The 15833-nt window shown below is 41.2% G+C and overlaps 1 protein-coding gene across 1 annotated transcript in view; it reads right to left on the bottom strand.

Moving 5' to 3' along the window:
* LOC139642124 (zinc finger protein 91-like) overlaps nt 1-9355 on the bottom strand; it is a 188275-nt gene extending 178920 nt beyond the window's left edge. Inside the window, exons 1-2 of the mRNA XM_071516855.1 lie at nt 9152-9355; nt 453-1187 (exon numbers count right to left, since the gene is read on the bottom strand). Coding sequence (XP_071372956.1) covers nt 453-1187; nt 9152-9323 — 907 coding nt within the window. The 5' untranslated portion in view covers nt 9324-9355. The remainder of the gene's footprint in view (nt 1-452; nt 1188-9151) is intronic.
* Between the last annotated feature and the right edge of the window lie 6478 nt (nt 9356-15833).

A 15833-nucleotide genomic window follows, 5' to 3' on the forward strand; every position in this document is an offset into this window, starting at 1 on the left:
GCTTAGAGACACACTAAGAGATAGACGCAAGTCACTTTAGAATGCAGAGAGAATCAGAAGGAAGAGACGGGAAGCATCTCTAACCCATATAAATTTGTTGTTTGTTGCCACAACTTTGGAAGGGGAAAAGATCTGGTCATCTTCAGGAATCAAGGCAGGAGATAGAAATACATCGAAAAGAGACACATTCAGATCACCTCAAAGACAGACCACCTGGGGAGTGCCCCAGGATTACACCTGTGGAAAAGCCCAAAATCCATCTCAACATCGCGGCCCGGACATGGAAAGAGGTTACTGACATGGTGAAAAAGGCCTGTGCTAGCTATCTTGATGCTATCTTGTTTTTAATATGCAACGATCATGGCTATAATGATGCTAGCTTAGGTGTTAATGATAGAAGTAGCATAAATGGTGCAAGAATAGTGTGTGAATGGCATGTTCATTGTACAAACCTGCTCTGCATAACTCTAGCCGAGGTTTAAAAACAGCGTCCAGAAGTTTGTATTGACGAGCGTTCTCTTTTGAACGAGAAACTTCCTCCTCGTACTCTGCTATCGTTCTTTCAAACAGCCCAAATATCTCTTCAACAGCCGCAGGGAGTCGCTGGTTGACCAACGCTCTTGACAGGAAACTTGTTCTCCTGAACTTGTTGCTGACAGACAAACTTTGTCCTTCAACTCTCTGTGTCTTTTTTGATGTCAGTGAGTCTAAACCTGACTGAGGTTCTCTAGTCTCCTTCCAATCATCATCACAGTTTTCAGTCTCAGGTTCAGAAGAGTCTGAAGTCTTGCCATCACTAGTTGGTTGTAAATGACTAGCTGGATCTAAGTTCCTGGCTGGTTCTGATACTCCACAGTCCTCTCCATCAGCTTCTGTTTTCATCTGTTCAGTTGAGCTGCTGGCTAGAGGCTCTGCCTCTCTGTTCTCCTCAGTTTGGCTTTGATGAAGCTGTGAGGACTGAGGTTTCTCTTCATCATCTTCACTCTTCACAGGGACAGGAGTGAACGGGAACTCGGTGATATCGGCCTCCTCCGGCCCTCGAAGCCGCTCTCCCTCCTGACCGGTCCGGAGTTCCTCCTGTTCCTCTTTAATGTGTGGGGGCTCTGGGTCCTCCTGGTCCAGACTGGGGCTCCAGTCCTGCTGCTCAGGGGGAACCTCTTCTTCACTGACCAGCAGCTGTGGAACATCTATCAAGAAAGACAAAAATATATACAACCAGTTAATTGCTACTTAATTATATCAAGAAAAACTAGAAATAACCGTCTCGCGGTTGTATGCCTCCGCCAATAAACTTTGTTTTATCATTGCAAGGACAGTCTTTATTTATTGAACATACATAATTAATGTGATTATTGGGCCAAACTTAAAGGATTTTGGTGTCAAAAGTAATTGACAGCACTTCCACTGTTTTTGTAGAATGACCCAAGATCGTTTTCTCAGCTACAGTGGTAAGCAAAAATTATGATGTCACAGTGAAGTTGACGTTTGAACTTTTGGATATAAAATGTCATCTCTTCATCATTTTATCCTATTAGACATTTGTATGAAATTTTGTCATAATTAGCATATGAATTCTTGAGTTATGGCCAAAAATGTCTTTTGTGAGTTCACAGTGACCTTGACCTTTGAGCACCAAATTCTAATCAGTTCATCCTTGAGTCCAAGTGGACGTTTGTGCCAAATTTGAAGAAATTCCCTCAAGTTGTTCCTGAGATAGCACGTTTACAAGAATGGGACAGATGTATGGACGGACAACCCGAAAACATAATGCCTCCGGCCATGGCTGTCGCCAGCGCTGAGGCATAAAAACAATAAGACAGATCACCCATTGCCCACTATTTTACAATTTTGTCCTCAAAATATCAGTAACACCTGAGCTAACATTTTCAGGATAGGTAGAGGGGTTTGTGCCCCAAAGACCCTGGGAGCAATGCTGACAGGAGCCTTGGGCTGCTGGTAGGGACACCTGAGGTAAACTGGTCTCAGGCAAAGGGCCGGACAAACACCAATGCAAAAAGACCCCTATGATAGTCTAAAAAAGATCTGAGAGAACCTCACCCAGAACAGGGATATTCCCCCCCACACCTGGAACCAGGCCTGGGAGCACAGGTGAGCACTGGTGGCCTGCTGACCCCTGTACCTCTGCTGGGCACAGCCCAAAAAAGCAACATGGGGCTGCTGACTTGCCTTTTGTCTGCACTGTGGGCCCACAAGGCAGGTGTAGGGTCTGGTGCAATGCCTCACAGGAAAGGCGCAGGAGTGGATGAGACCTGGACGTGGTGGAGCTTGATGAGGTGGAAGGAACACTTTGAAGAACTCCTAAAGTCAACAGACATGCGCTCTTTTCAGGAGGCAGTGCTGGAAGATTCTGGAGGGTCTGAGCCCATCTTTTGGGCAGGGAAAGCTCCATCGGAGGTCGACGAACGAAATGCTGAAGGCTCTTCAGCATTTCTGTTGGCTCTGTTGACACAGCTCTTTAATGTTGTGCGAATTTCAGGAACAGTGCCTTTGGATTGGCAGACAGCAGTTTTGGTCCCCATCTTCAAAAACAGGAACCGGAGGATGTGTTCCAACTATTGCCCAGCCTCTCTGGAGAGTCTATGCTAAGGTGCTGGAAAGAAGCCTCAGATTCAGAGTGAACAATGCAGATTTTGTTCTGGTCATGGAACAGTGGATCGGCTCTTCACCCACTCACAGAAAATCGAGGGGGCGTGGGAGTTTGCTAATCCTGTGTAGATGCATTTGATGGATTTGGAAAACGCCAGTGTTCCCAGAGGTTTCCTGTAGGCGGCGCTGTGGAAGTATGGGGCGCCGGGATCGCTGTTCTGAGCTATTCAGTCCCCATACACTCAAAGAGAGCGCATTTCACATTTTTGGCATTAACTCAAACTGGTTCAAGGTGACCATGGTGAGGAGTTCAGGTATCTCAGATTCTTATTCACGAATGAGGGGAGGAGGGATTGAAAGATTTACCTCCGGTAACATGCAGTGGCTGCAGTAATGCGGCTCTGCATCAGTAACTGTAACTATAGTGGTAGAGAGAGTATTGACCCACAATGCAAAGCTGAACTGAAAGTAAGAGATTGTGGACACAAGTGGTCAAATGAGGTTATACTAGTGTAAACTAGTATAAGGACAATATCTATCTTCTGTGTTTATTTTTTTATATGAGGGACATTTTATTGGCTCTTTGTTAAAGGTTATTTTAGTTTAAAAAAGACTACATGAAATCCATCAATGTTTGGTTTGGAACCCATCGTCCTGGATTTATGTACACACAATTTACAAAACAGGTAGTTTTGTGACAAAAAGGCTACAAAGATCACCAACAGAAATATAGTGAAAATAAACCAGCATTAAAAACTAAAGGAAAGTGCACAGTTGGCATTTATTAACCAAGCACAAGAAAACATTTTCACTATTTTTCTAGTAAAACTCAACTCTACAGACACAATCTACACCATTAATCATCACTGTATCAATTTATTCAATGGTAAACATTATTGTCAACGTCATATGAATAATTCTTTATTAGGGGTCCAAGCACGTAGTGCTGGAACCCTATTGGTTTTGTTCGGATTATTATTCCGCTTCTTCGTCTTCTGCCCTAAAAGTATCTGGATCTCAGAAACCCTAAGAGCTACAGCGACCAAACTTGGCAGATAGGTCCGAAGTCTCAGCCGCTACTCAGGTTACGAAATCCACATCAATTGGCCTTATGGTGGCACTATAACAAAATTCCACTTATCCTAGATTCCTTGGTTCATTCTGCATCCATCCATATAGGCCCCGGCCATTTTAATTTTATTGTCTCTTTGAACACCTTGATGAGCACCGTGAAAAACTATAAATGAAAATACAAAACAAAAGACAAATGCTTATTTTTAGTTTCACAAGTGTAATAAATTGTTGCTTTAAAGGCACTTTACTGAGCACAGTGAAATACAATAAGTTATAAGTAAATTGTATGACTTAATATCCAGTTTTAGTGTTTTAACTATATAAGTACAATTAATACACTTTAATCCATAACCTATACATTTTGTTAGACAAAAGAAAAAGAGTATGTATTAAACTTAAATACACAGACACTGATATGGTAATTTAGTGCTGTTTGACTGTCATGTGTAGAATAGCTGATAGTTAATTATAATTAGAAGCAGCATTACTTTCAATGACGCTACAAAATAAACAAAGACATACACTTCAAGGTTTTGTAATACTTGCACATAAATTGAAAGCTACATACCTCGCTCCGCTTAACAAGGGTGCTATATTTTAGGAAAACCTCATAGATATCACCACACTGTGGGTCTTGCCTGAGTTTAAACCAACAATAGAACATGTCTGTAACAACGTAAAATATCAGCGGCACAACCGGCCAGAATGTAAACAGCACACGGCTAAGAATACAGTGTCAAGAAAGGGAAACTTACTTGGTAAACTCTGATAACACTTAAAACCATCAAAAGGAAACGGGGATGGAAGCAAAGGTAAGTAATGCAGCCATTATTAGCAGCCTTATTTCCCGCTATCTCTGCAACTCGCATTCTTCCACTGACATCACAACGTAAACAACTGGTTGCTAGGGCAGTCATAAAGCGATCTACCGTCATTACTCGCCATAACTCGGTGACTGTAGATCATAGGAACAAAATTCCTTGATTGCTGGATTCCTTGGGCCAAGTCGCATCTATCCATATAGGCCACTCCCATTTCAGCCCACAAGGTCTTCCGTCATTTTTAGATTTGTCCAAAACAGTTTTTTCGCTTCTTCTCCTACATATTTTGTCCGATCTTCACCAATTTTCGCTCACAGCATGTCTGGACTGTCCTGCGCAAAAGTTATTGAGCAGTTTTTTGATATTCCACACTGTTTTAATATAATTGGCTTTCAAACTTTATAGGCGGGGCCTAATGTACAAAAATTGCCATAAGTCAGGAAGTTGTTGGCCTACCTTAAACAAATTTGGTACATATGTGCACAGGTCAACTCTGAGGTAGCATGCAACATTTGGTGGTATTGTGACCATAGTTGAAGCTATAGCAACACACTAAATAGCCTATAGCTTGGATGATGTCCATCCTGTGGACTCAGTAGCCTAATGGTTATGGTAATGCCGTCTCCTGACACTTAAGTCTAAACAGACCCCAGTTTTGCACATGTGATGTCATTGCCTCAACTTGTGAGAAGGTGTGTGGCAACCACGTCTCCCCAGTGGGACAGTCAGTAAGTCACCTTCTCTGGGGATACAAAGGGCCAGGGTTTGAATCCCCAGGTGGCTGAGTCCAACTTGCCAACAGTGTAGCAATTCATGCATGTGGTATGTTTTCAAGTGCTTACTGAGGTCATATTAAGTCAAAAGTTGCCTATTCTGACCCTGTGAAATTTTCTTTTTATTATTATTTTTCTCTGCTAAAAGTGTTTGTGCAGCAAAAACCGTAAGACCTAGAAACACCAAAATTTGGCAGGTGGGTTGCAAATTCCACCCACTACTCAGTTTTCCCCACTGTAGCACACAGCAAAGTGGAAGTTGGCAGAGTGGTAAAGCTCAGGTCTGTGGATCACAAGGTTGTGAGTTCAACTCCTCGATGAGTGACCGTTTTGAAGTTTCATGAAAAGCAAATCAAAGCTAAATCACAGAGTGTAGAAAACTCAAAGCAGATGTTTGACATCATCTGTCATTGGCAAAATACCTGATTGGCATCACTGCTTGAGGTGTGGCCAGACCTTTCAACCCATAGAGAGCAGTGCAGCAGCGGCTTTCTGGCCCATGTGATTTAGTGTTGTTTTATTCATTAATGGAGAGTACTACAATGTTTTATAAAGTGATTAGCGCTGTCAATCACAGGCTGCAGAATCACAATACTTCTCCCTTTACTGATTTTCTCCTCAGTAACCCTGTAACAGGAGTTTAGCTCAGTAGGTAAAGTGTCTACCTCTCGTGTGGAAAGTTGTGGGTTCAAATCCAGGCTTGTCATTAGTTGTCAAGAACAAGCGGTATGTGTTCTAATAGAAAGTCTGGCCATTGTGAATAACTTCAACAATGTGGTTGCAATGAAATGATGAACTTGACAGAAGTCACGGCCCAACATAAAAGCTGTGTTAGACTGCATGTTTGATCTTCACAACATGTCAGTTTTTATGTGTCTTTCTACCTTCTGTAAGGTTTTGTCTATCTGTCTGTCTTATCAAATTGTGCTTGGACCCCTCAATCGCCGCTTGCGGCTATATTATATACAGAAGTTGCTTAATGTGTGAGCTTACAACAACATGGAGACACTGAAAAAGATCTACAATGTTCCACATAAAAGGACTTGGACTCTTTGTACTGAAAAATAGTCCAACAGGACTAGTTTGTCATTAAGTTTGGCTTAATATTTATATCAGCTACTATATGTAGATCAAAGATAGCTTGCATAGATTTTAGTAGAAACAATTGTAGCATGTAGAGTCGAAAATATTGAATTTAGAATGAAGTAAAGGTATGGAAATATGAATATTTTGATCAAGATATCAAATTACACTCGTAGGGGCACCACCTTCGTAGATGAAGGAAAAATAGACCTTTACTTGGCTATACTAATCAGTCATCAATCTGAAAATTGTGAGATCTTTTCAGTTCAGGGATTACTTTTCTTTGCAGACAAGGAAACACAGAACAACGACTTTGCAATAAATGGAAATATTTATTCAACTACTCACTAAGCATAACAATGATCAATGAAATGAACAAGATAAGGAATATATAATGATCACCCAGAATGGAACACTGAAACTATAGAATAAAAATAGATGTGAAATGAAATTAAACAAAATAAGAATGAAAGGGAAATTGGAATGAAACTTGGGAATAACAATTGGCAACAGTAAATGTAGTTATGTAAGCGTGGGCCAATCAATCAGAGAAACGAGGCGGAAAGCTATAGGGCAACTAAACTATAAGATCCTAACTTTTCCTGAATTATTTATGTAATTTCAATCGAAGCTTTTGCATCAACTCTCAGCAGCAAAGACGTGGAAAGATCAGAGCCTACTTGTTCTGTTGAGAAGTCCCGCTGGTTGGGCTGGCTTTCCTGATCCCACCAAGCTCGGAGAGGCGAACTCGGCGTGGTCGGGTTGCCTAGCAACGGCAGGCGATGGAGTAGCTGCCATTGTCGACAGCTGTCGACAACGGACTCACGATGTAGAACACTTTGGCGATATTGCGCAAGAGTGTTTCGGCTGCAGTTGGTCGAGGAAGGAGTTGAAGCTTCTGACTTCTCTGGCCTAACTTAAAACTAAATGATCTTGTTCTTAAATAGCGTTGAAAATAATCTTCGCTGGCCGGGCGTTGATAACTTCCTAACTATTAGAAACGAGGTTCAAACTTCTTGCACGCGATTCTAAGTTAAGGCAATTTGGAGAACGACGTCTCTAACTACAGGTTCAAACTTTAAGTTTTCAGCTAAAGTCGCATTGCGGTTACGCCTTGTTCACTAACTAATTCCTTTGTTTGAAAGGGTTCCACCCCGAATCAAGGAGGGGGGGGGGAAATACAGGAGAAATTGTATTTCTCTGTTGTATTTTATGTCCTGTTACTATCTGGTCTAATAAAGATTTCTTTTAAGATAGTACGCCGGTATTTTACATATTCCACCAATTACTGTTGTCAATCGACAGATAGCCTATAATAAAACTTGTGAACCTACATTTATTGATCGCATAACACATTAACATAAGGACATCAAATAAAACTTTCAGGGTCTACTCTTTGGCTATAAGCTACAGTCCTCACCAAGTTAACTCAGATATTTAACTTGTGTTCCTAACTGCGTGACTAATGTAAAAAGACAATTTCACCATTTAATACAATCAAACTTGGTCAATATTATACTGGCATATCGAAACTATATATGACCACACGGTGGCAGTGTGTTACCATGCAAATGAGAGAGAGTGCTCCCCTGGGAATCACTGATACAATTGCAATTATTTCCTCAAATAAGGTAGACAACATTGTGTATACATGCAACTTACTACTGATTAAACAACTTCAACATATATATAGTTAACACATTTAGCATATACTTCAACCTACATAATAAACTCATTAAAGACATTTTGGGAAGTATAGGGTTGAAAGTAGGTTCAAAGAAGAATGTGGAGAGTGGGAGGATTTATGGCTGTCCTGTTGTAAAGGGGGAGAGTGGGTGAAGCCCTGGAGAGGGTAAAGAAACACTTCTTGGTTCTTCAGCGATGACACGATGTGTATTCCAGTCTGTTACAGTTGTGACTGTCCCTTTTAATTCCTCAGAACAGTCTTGCACTTCAGATAAAGAAAGGAGGAAGATTCTCCATTTCCATGTGTGTATGTGTGTGTGGCTCATTAAGTGTTCCTGGGTCCGTCTCACACTGATGGGCTGTTAGATAACGGTCATTAATTTACCTTTGGAATGTGTGAGAGAGTACCAAACCTCTTTTGCTGTGGTCGCATCCTGTTGTTAATCTCATGAGATGTTTTGTGGAGACATCTCTGGCATAGACTCAACTCCTTGAGCCGTGGACTGTGTCAATTCGACACCTTTACAGCCTAGAGGTGGGAGGCCACTTGTGCTGACACAAAGGGCCCCAGAAAGGTTGTGGGGTTTCTGCAAATTGTGTCCTGTGTCTCGCTATACAATAAACAACCATTTTAACACCCGTTCTACAGCCTTCAGGAACAGCCACGGGTTAAATGGAGATATTTTTGGTGGTTGAAATTGTTCTAAGTTTCCTGGTATTTTCTGTTTATGTTGTCAAATATTAATTTTTGCCTCTAATTTACCCATCCATTATCTACTCATCAGAAATACCATGCACATCTTTATGCGATTTTTGTTATTTTGTGTATACTTCAGATTTTTGTTCTGTACATTTCAATGCTTCCTTTTTGCAAACGCAACACATTTTTAGTCTTTCATTTTGAAAGCCAGACCACCGAACTTCCGGTCTTAGTTTGACGTCGTGCGTGACGCTTGACGGAGCTGAGCGAGGCAAACATTTTTAGACATTAATTCAGGAATGGAGCGAGTTTAAAGGCAGCAGCTTGTAAAATAATGTAAAAGCGGCGAGCTGTCACTGTACTGAGATCAGTGCAGTAAGTCTAATGTAGAAAAACCTTCTACAAACCTGCTTTGTTGATCTGGATCTCAGGCTTCAGAACATCTTCCAGCAGCCTGCGTTGGCGATCAATCTCTTCTTCGTACTCTGCTATCGTTCTTTCAAACAGCCCAAATATCTCTTCAACAGCCGCAGTTAGTCGCTGCTTCACCGACGCTCTCAGCTGACGGACTTTAGACATTTTCACACAGCGAGTGGACACGGAAGTCTCTGCTACTTAGCTCCGCAGCTAAACCACTGGCAAGTTAGCGTTGGCGCACGAGTGTGACGTCAAACTTCAGACGGAGAGACTTTTTGAAAATAATCAGGTTTATTTAAAAAGTCAGAAAGAATGCAGGAGAGAGAGAGAAGAAAGAAAGAAAACATCAGAAAGCTGGGCCTAAGGATCCTGTACAAGTCCAACTTTATTAACACACTCCAACAGTCTCTTATTTAACCTAAAATAACCAGAACATTAATAATAGATAATATCCTCTCCATAACTATAATTCTCTCTCTCTCTCTCTCTCTCTCTCTCTCTCTCTCTCTCTCTCTCTCTCTCTCTCTCTCTCTCTCTCTCTCTCTCTCTCTCTCTCTCTCTCTCTCTCTCTCTCTCTCTCTCTCTCAGTTTTGGATGTGACCAGCTGTGTAAATCTTAAATACAGAAATACACACCGGCTCAGGAATTCACCGGAGGGATTTCTTTACAGATCCACTTCCTCAGCTGATTGGGGTTCAGAGACTCAGTCCACACTCTGCACACAGAAGGTTTTCAATACATTTGGGGGACTGAAGTTTGCCTGATGTGGGACACGACGAAACCAAAACCCTTCGTTTTATCCCTGAAATGTCCTTAATTTCTCCATCACATAAACATGAATTATGCATTAAAAATAACAGCTTTAATAAAGTAAGGTTAGTATCATGGGTTTATAAGGGATTTATTCATGGGTTGGTTCACAGAGACTCTAGTTTACATTAAGTTTACATTAAATTAGAAAGTAAGCAGTCAAACATTAAGGGGAGTTTAAGGAGGTTTAGATGGGATCTCCTCCATTAAAAGCCTCCTTAACTCATTTTAAGGGGATTTTGCATTAAGGGGTGAATTAATGTAAATAATGAAAATGTAAGGTTATTTTAAGGGATTACTGGTTCATAGAGATAACTCCTCAGTTATAAAATTCTCTATCGACTTGTTTCATCGTTTTGGACCAAGTCGTGTCCAATAGAAGCTGAGGAAGACAGCGAGATTTGAGCATGCACTCCAAAGAAAAAATATAAATCATCGTAATTACAGATTGTGGGGTTGCCTTGGTAACATTAAGATGTTGCTTATGGTCAAAACAGATGTTGAACTTCAGAGATCATCATACAGCATTATGATTCCTCTGTTGTTTAACAAATGCAGCACAGACCTTTTTCCAACCATTCCTCATTAGACAGCGACTTTTTTCCATGTAAGACATATTTGTTATTCCATAAGGGATTATTGTGATGTGTGAAATTGTGGTTGCAAATTAATTTCCAGCTCGGTCACACCTTCTGATGGAATGAGGACAGTTTAACAAAGTTTTTAAACTCAAAGTCACAGTTTGTCAGGAAAGTGATCCACTGAGTTTCAGGAAAACTTCCCTTGGAATACGAGACCAAGAACTATCCTGATGTGTCCAGAAGGATCCGGTTTGTTTTCAGAGTTTATACATTCAGTATCAGTTACTTCTAGCCCACCTGCTTTATATTCTTCAACTGGTTCAGATTGTTTTGCTATGTGCACTTTACTCCTCCAGATATAGTCAGTTGAATAGAATAAGCTGAATCATACGTGGAAATACTATGACTTGGCTTTATTAATACATGCTTTCAGTGAGTTGTAGCTAGTGAAAACGGGGCAGAATTTAACATTAAAAAATATATAACATATTAACATAAAAAGAGCACATTTGTACACATTTGTCACCCAGACAGAAGTCCAGTAACTTCAGCCTTACTCACGCTAACCCTGACAGTGGATTGGCTGATCAACCTGGTTCTTGTCCTGCAGCTAGACACGCTGAATAAGAAGCTTTAGAAAACCCGTTCTACAGTCATGTCATTAATGTCAAGTCTCAAGTCTAAATGTAGAACAGCAAGTGTAGTTTCTTGTTTGTTAAACCATAATGGTGGACAGTCTCCTGAGGCTTCCCCAAGGCTTCCTTGTGCATTCCCATCGTCTGGCATCCATCAAGGTGACAGACTACTGGCCTCGTTATCTATTTTGGGCCTGTTCATCCTGCTAGTACATGGCCATTGAGATCTTCTGTCTTACAGGCTTTTGACTTGATCTTATGCATATTAGAATATGTGTTTATTATATATATCAGCTATAAGCATGGTTTTCTACTACAAGACTAACGAACGGGTGGAGGCTTGCCATGCCCAGGCCCCTCTTAACTGACCCTGTCTCAGCCTCACTCGTCCCTTCCCTTCAGGTCTCTAACCCAACCTTAGCTCCCGCAGGCCTCGAAGCCAAAAAGGGATATCCCCATATATTCCATTCCAGCCCGCTGCAGGAATGGCGCGAGGGGTTGTGGACCCGTCCACTAGGATGAAACGGGCCTTGAGTAAGGCAGGACCGGGGGTCAGCAAGACACAGATGAAAAAATATGTTTGGAAAGAAAAGAGAAGGGAAAGGAGGCAGACAGAGGCAGCGCCAAGAAAGCCTGGGACCAAGAAAGGTCAGGTAAGGTAATAGTTTGCTCTCGCCAGGGTGGCCTGTGTTTTTAAACTTGGTTGGCTAGAATAAAGTCTAGATACAAGGATAGGTCATAAATCTAGCAAAGCTAAAACTACTAACTGATGATGTTGAAGTGTTGTATATTCCTTAATCTTGCTTTTGTCAGCTGTAATGAAGAGGAGTGGAAGCAGCTGTGCAGGAAGCATTTCAGATTCCTTATACCCTTTTTACACCAAAATTAGCGAGTATATGCGGGTTTTTTAAACGCGGGTAAACCCGCTAAAAATAGGCGATTGACTCCTTTCACATCGGCAGTAGACGAGTTTGCCTTTCTGTTTTTTTTCTGCTGTGTCACCTTCGACGCCACGAACGCCCCAGAAAACAGGGTTAGCAAACAGTAGAAATCATGGAGGCCAGTGATAATGTTACGGTGGTTACTTTTTTTTTTATATCTTTGACTTCAGTCTCTCTTTCAAACTCAACTCCGACTGAACGGTGCCATGCCATTGTTCCGATGGCCCATTATTCCGAATTTTCTCCCCTCTCAAACAAACAGAAGCACATGGCTAATTATTATGCAGAATGACGTCATCGGACCTTAGGAGTGCAACGGAATTATTATTAACGGTTGGAATTATGCAGCGTTCCATGCAGATGGTAGTGAGGCTTAATCCCCTAAGAAGAACAAGCTGCTCACGTTTTCTTCATGGACGCACATGGTCTGATGTTTGGAGCAGGGAGCGGTGTAGCTGGTAAGTTACCGGACGTCAGTTCCGACAGCCATATATAAATAAATAAATAACAATAACGTCCGGAACTTCATCGCTCGCGGGGAAAATTAGTGTGTCCACCCGGGTGTCATGTTCCCATCAATGCCGATCGGAGCTGGAGCCGAGAATTACCCGTGACTACTGCAGAGTCATGTGACCCGGGAGTGAATGCCGCTTGGACCCTTTCACACTGAAGACAAAAGCCGGATGTTAGCGGGTGTTAGTGGGTTTTTTGACCAGTGTGAAAGGGGCTTTAGAGAGCAAGAAGAGAAGAGAAGACAAGAGATGAGATGAGATGGAAGCCATGTTCAAGTTCAAGTTTATTTATATAGTGCTTTAAAAAACAAAACAAGTTTGTACCAAAGTGCTTTACAGAGATTGGTTAAAACAAAGCAGGAGTAAAATGCAGGGAGTATAAACAAAACAAGAATAAAAACGCAAGGAATAAAACAGGACAAGAACAAAAGTGCAAAAATAAAAAAGAAACAACACATACGAGCACAAAAAAATGTGCACGGGCACACACACACACACACACACACACACACACACACACACACACACACACACACATACGCACACAGCCATGAGTATACATACATCCACAGACACCAGATCAATCGGAACAAAAAGCTAGCGAGTAAAAGCGGGTTTTAAGACGACTCTGAAAAGCGTCAACTGAATCAGCAGATCGAATTATTTCTGGGAGACTATTCCACAGTTTAGGAGCTGCTATAGAAAAGGCCCCGGTGCCAGATTTCTTTAGTCCAGAGTGTGGAATGGCTAGCAGACCTTTGCCAGTGGACCTAAGGGGCCTAACAGTGGAGTGGGGGGTCAGGAGTTCAGAAATGTAGCCAGGGGTGAGACCATGCAACGCTTTAAAAACAAACAGGAGGATTTTGAATTGAATTCTGAATTGGACAGGGAGCCGGTGTAGTGAAGCCAGGATTGGTGTGATGTGGACTCTTTTTTTACGTCTAGACAACAATCTAGCCGCAGCGTTCTGTACAAGTTGTAAGTGGGAGATGGAAGATGATTAATGCCAAAATAGAGAGAGTTACAATAGTCGAGTCGGGAGGATATTAATGCATGAATTAGTTTCTGCAGGTCTGAGAAAGACAGAAAAGGCCTGATTTTGGAAATAACCCTAAGTTGGAAGAAGCTAGATTTTACAACTGAGCTGATCTGTTTTTCAAAATTCAAAGCACCATCAAGTTTACATAAACCGGTCGCCATCTTGCGTGACGTCACAAAGCTTTTTTTTCAAGACTTTTTCGTCCCACTTCTTCTTCTTGTAAGATTTGCAGCAGTTTAGACGCTCAGGTGTGTTGCTGCCCTCTGCAGGTCAGTGCAAATAATCCAGTGGCTTGCAGTCTGATAGTTTGGCTCGTTTGAGATGATTTTAATTCCCTTTTACTGCTGGATCTCAAAATACAATCATCACTCACAGAGGGAACTGAACCCACAACCTCTGGCTTCTGACCAGCTGCTGGACCTCCTTAGCTAGTTTCTACTGCCACAGATTAATGTAACACACTAGTCCAGTGATCCTCAGTCTTTTTCATATCAAGGATCATTTAGTTACATTTGGGCCACAGACCCCATCTGATGAGATTTTGTCTCTCGGACCCAAATCTGAGAATATTTTTATTGTTAGATGATTTTGTCAAGAACTCCATGACTGTCTGTGTTGCAGGTAGAGAGATAACACAGAAACTATCATCAAAACAGTCTACCTCAGTTAAAAGACGGAAGAGCCGCCAGGGTTAAACCTAAAGTTACCTCGCTGTCCCTCATGTAATAAAACATTTCTCCACCAGGTGGCGGATCGACTCCACTGGTGAATCTGAGCCTTTCTTGCACCTGAAGCAAACCTGCTCAGCCTGAGCTGCTTCACCAAACCCCTTAACTTTATCCCTGAAATGTCTTTAATTTCTCATTACATAAACATGAATTATCCATTAAATATAACATAGGGTTAGAAAAAAAGTAAGGTTAGTCTCATGGGTTTATAAGGGATTTATTCATGAGTTGATTCACAGAGACTCTAGAAATTAAGGATTTTTTTCATGCCTTTTGTGCAGGTTTACAGGTTATTAATGAGTTATTAATAGAAAGTTCACGTCTCCCCGAATTTTACATTAAATTAGAAAGTAACTTGGGCTGTTTAAGGAGGTTGTGATGGGATCTCCTCCCATTAATAAACCCCTTAACTCATTTTAAGGAGATTTTGCATGAATTAAGGGGTGAATTAATGTAAATTTAAGGTTATTTTAAGGGATTACTGGTTCGTAGCTGTGAACAAACAAAGGCTGCAAATGTTATGTTTTGAATTACCTGAACATTCGTATATATTTGGTCTTGTTCATAATAATGTATTTAAGCCTTTATTAATTATTAATTTACTAAACCCTAATCTTTGCGTCTCATCGTTCCTTACCCAAAGCCAGCCGAACATGTTCAGCCTACTTTGTAAAGAAACATTAAGCTACTTGTGCAGAGTCAAAATTATTTTGTCAATTTTTTTTATCAAGTTCTATTTTTAAATAAACAAGTTAAATGTTATTTCCTCTTCAGCTTCTGATTAAATAACTCATGAATAAGCTTCTCTTCTTGTCTTGGTCTCAAACCACTGGCACACAGTAGAGCAACAGTAGTAGGAATTCCACTAATAAAAAAACATAATCTAAGAACATCTCTCCTTCAGTGACTTTAATTACTTGCAGGCTGCTAAGGAATAAATTCAGTTTTACAATATTCTACTGCAATGGACTTGACTGTTTGCAGTTTATAATTTTATCTAATCAAAAACACTGTTCAGCTGAAGTTCACAGTTAGCTAATTATTTTGTATTTGGCTGCATCCCGAACCACAACACTGACTAGAAGGGTTTGGGTTTCCTCCTGAATGATGGACTATCATGATGTGTCTCTAGTTTATTGTTCTGTTCCTGCTGAACAGTTCAGCTCAACCAGCAGCTCTGCAGCTTCACCTGCTGCTGCTCTCACCACAACACTTATGGTTTCTGAGGCAATTCAACTGATTAAATCTTCTCCCACAAACACTGCAAATGTACGGTTTCTCTCCTGTATGGACTCTCACATGTCTCCTCAGATTTCCCTTTTCACTAAATTTTTTTCCACACATTGAGCAACTAAATGGTTTCTCCCCAGTATGGCCTCTCATGTGTATGACCAATGTCCCTCTCTGACTAAAACTTGTGTTACAG

Source organism: Centroberyx affinis, unplaced genomic scaffold (genome assembly GCF_046629955.1).
Source record: "Centroberyx affinis isolate AG114_WGS23_722 - 3 ecotype Tasmania unplaced genomic scaffold, CSIRO-AGI_Caff_v1 ptg000434l_1, whole genome shotgun sequence".
In the NCBI taxonomy this organism is placed as follows: domain Eukaryota; kingdom Metazoa; phylum Chordata; class Actinopteri; order Beryciformes; family Berycidae; genus Centroberyx; species Centroberyx affinis.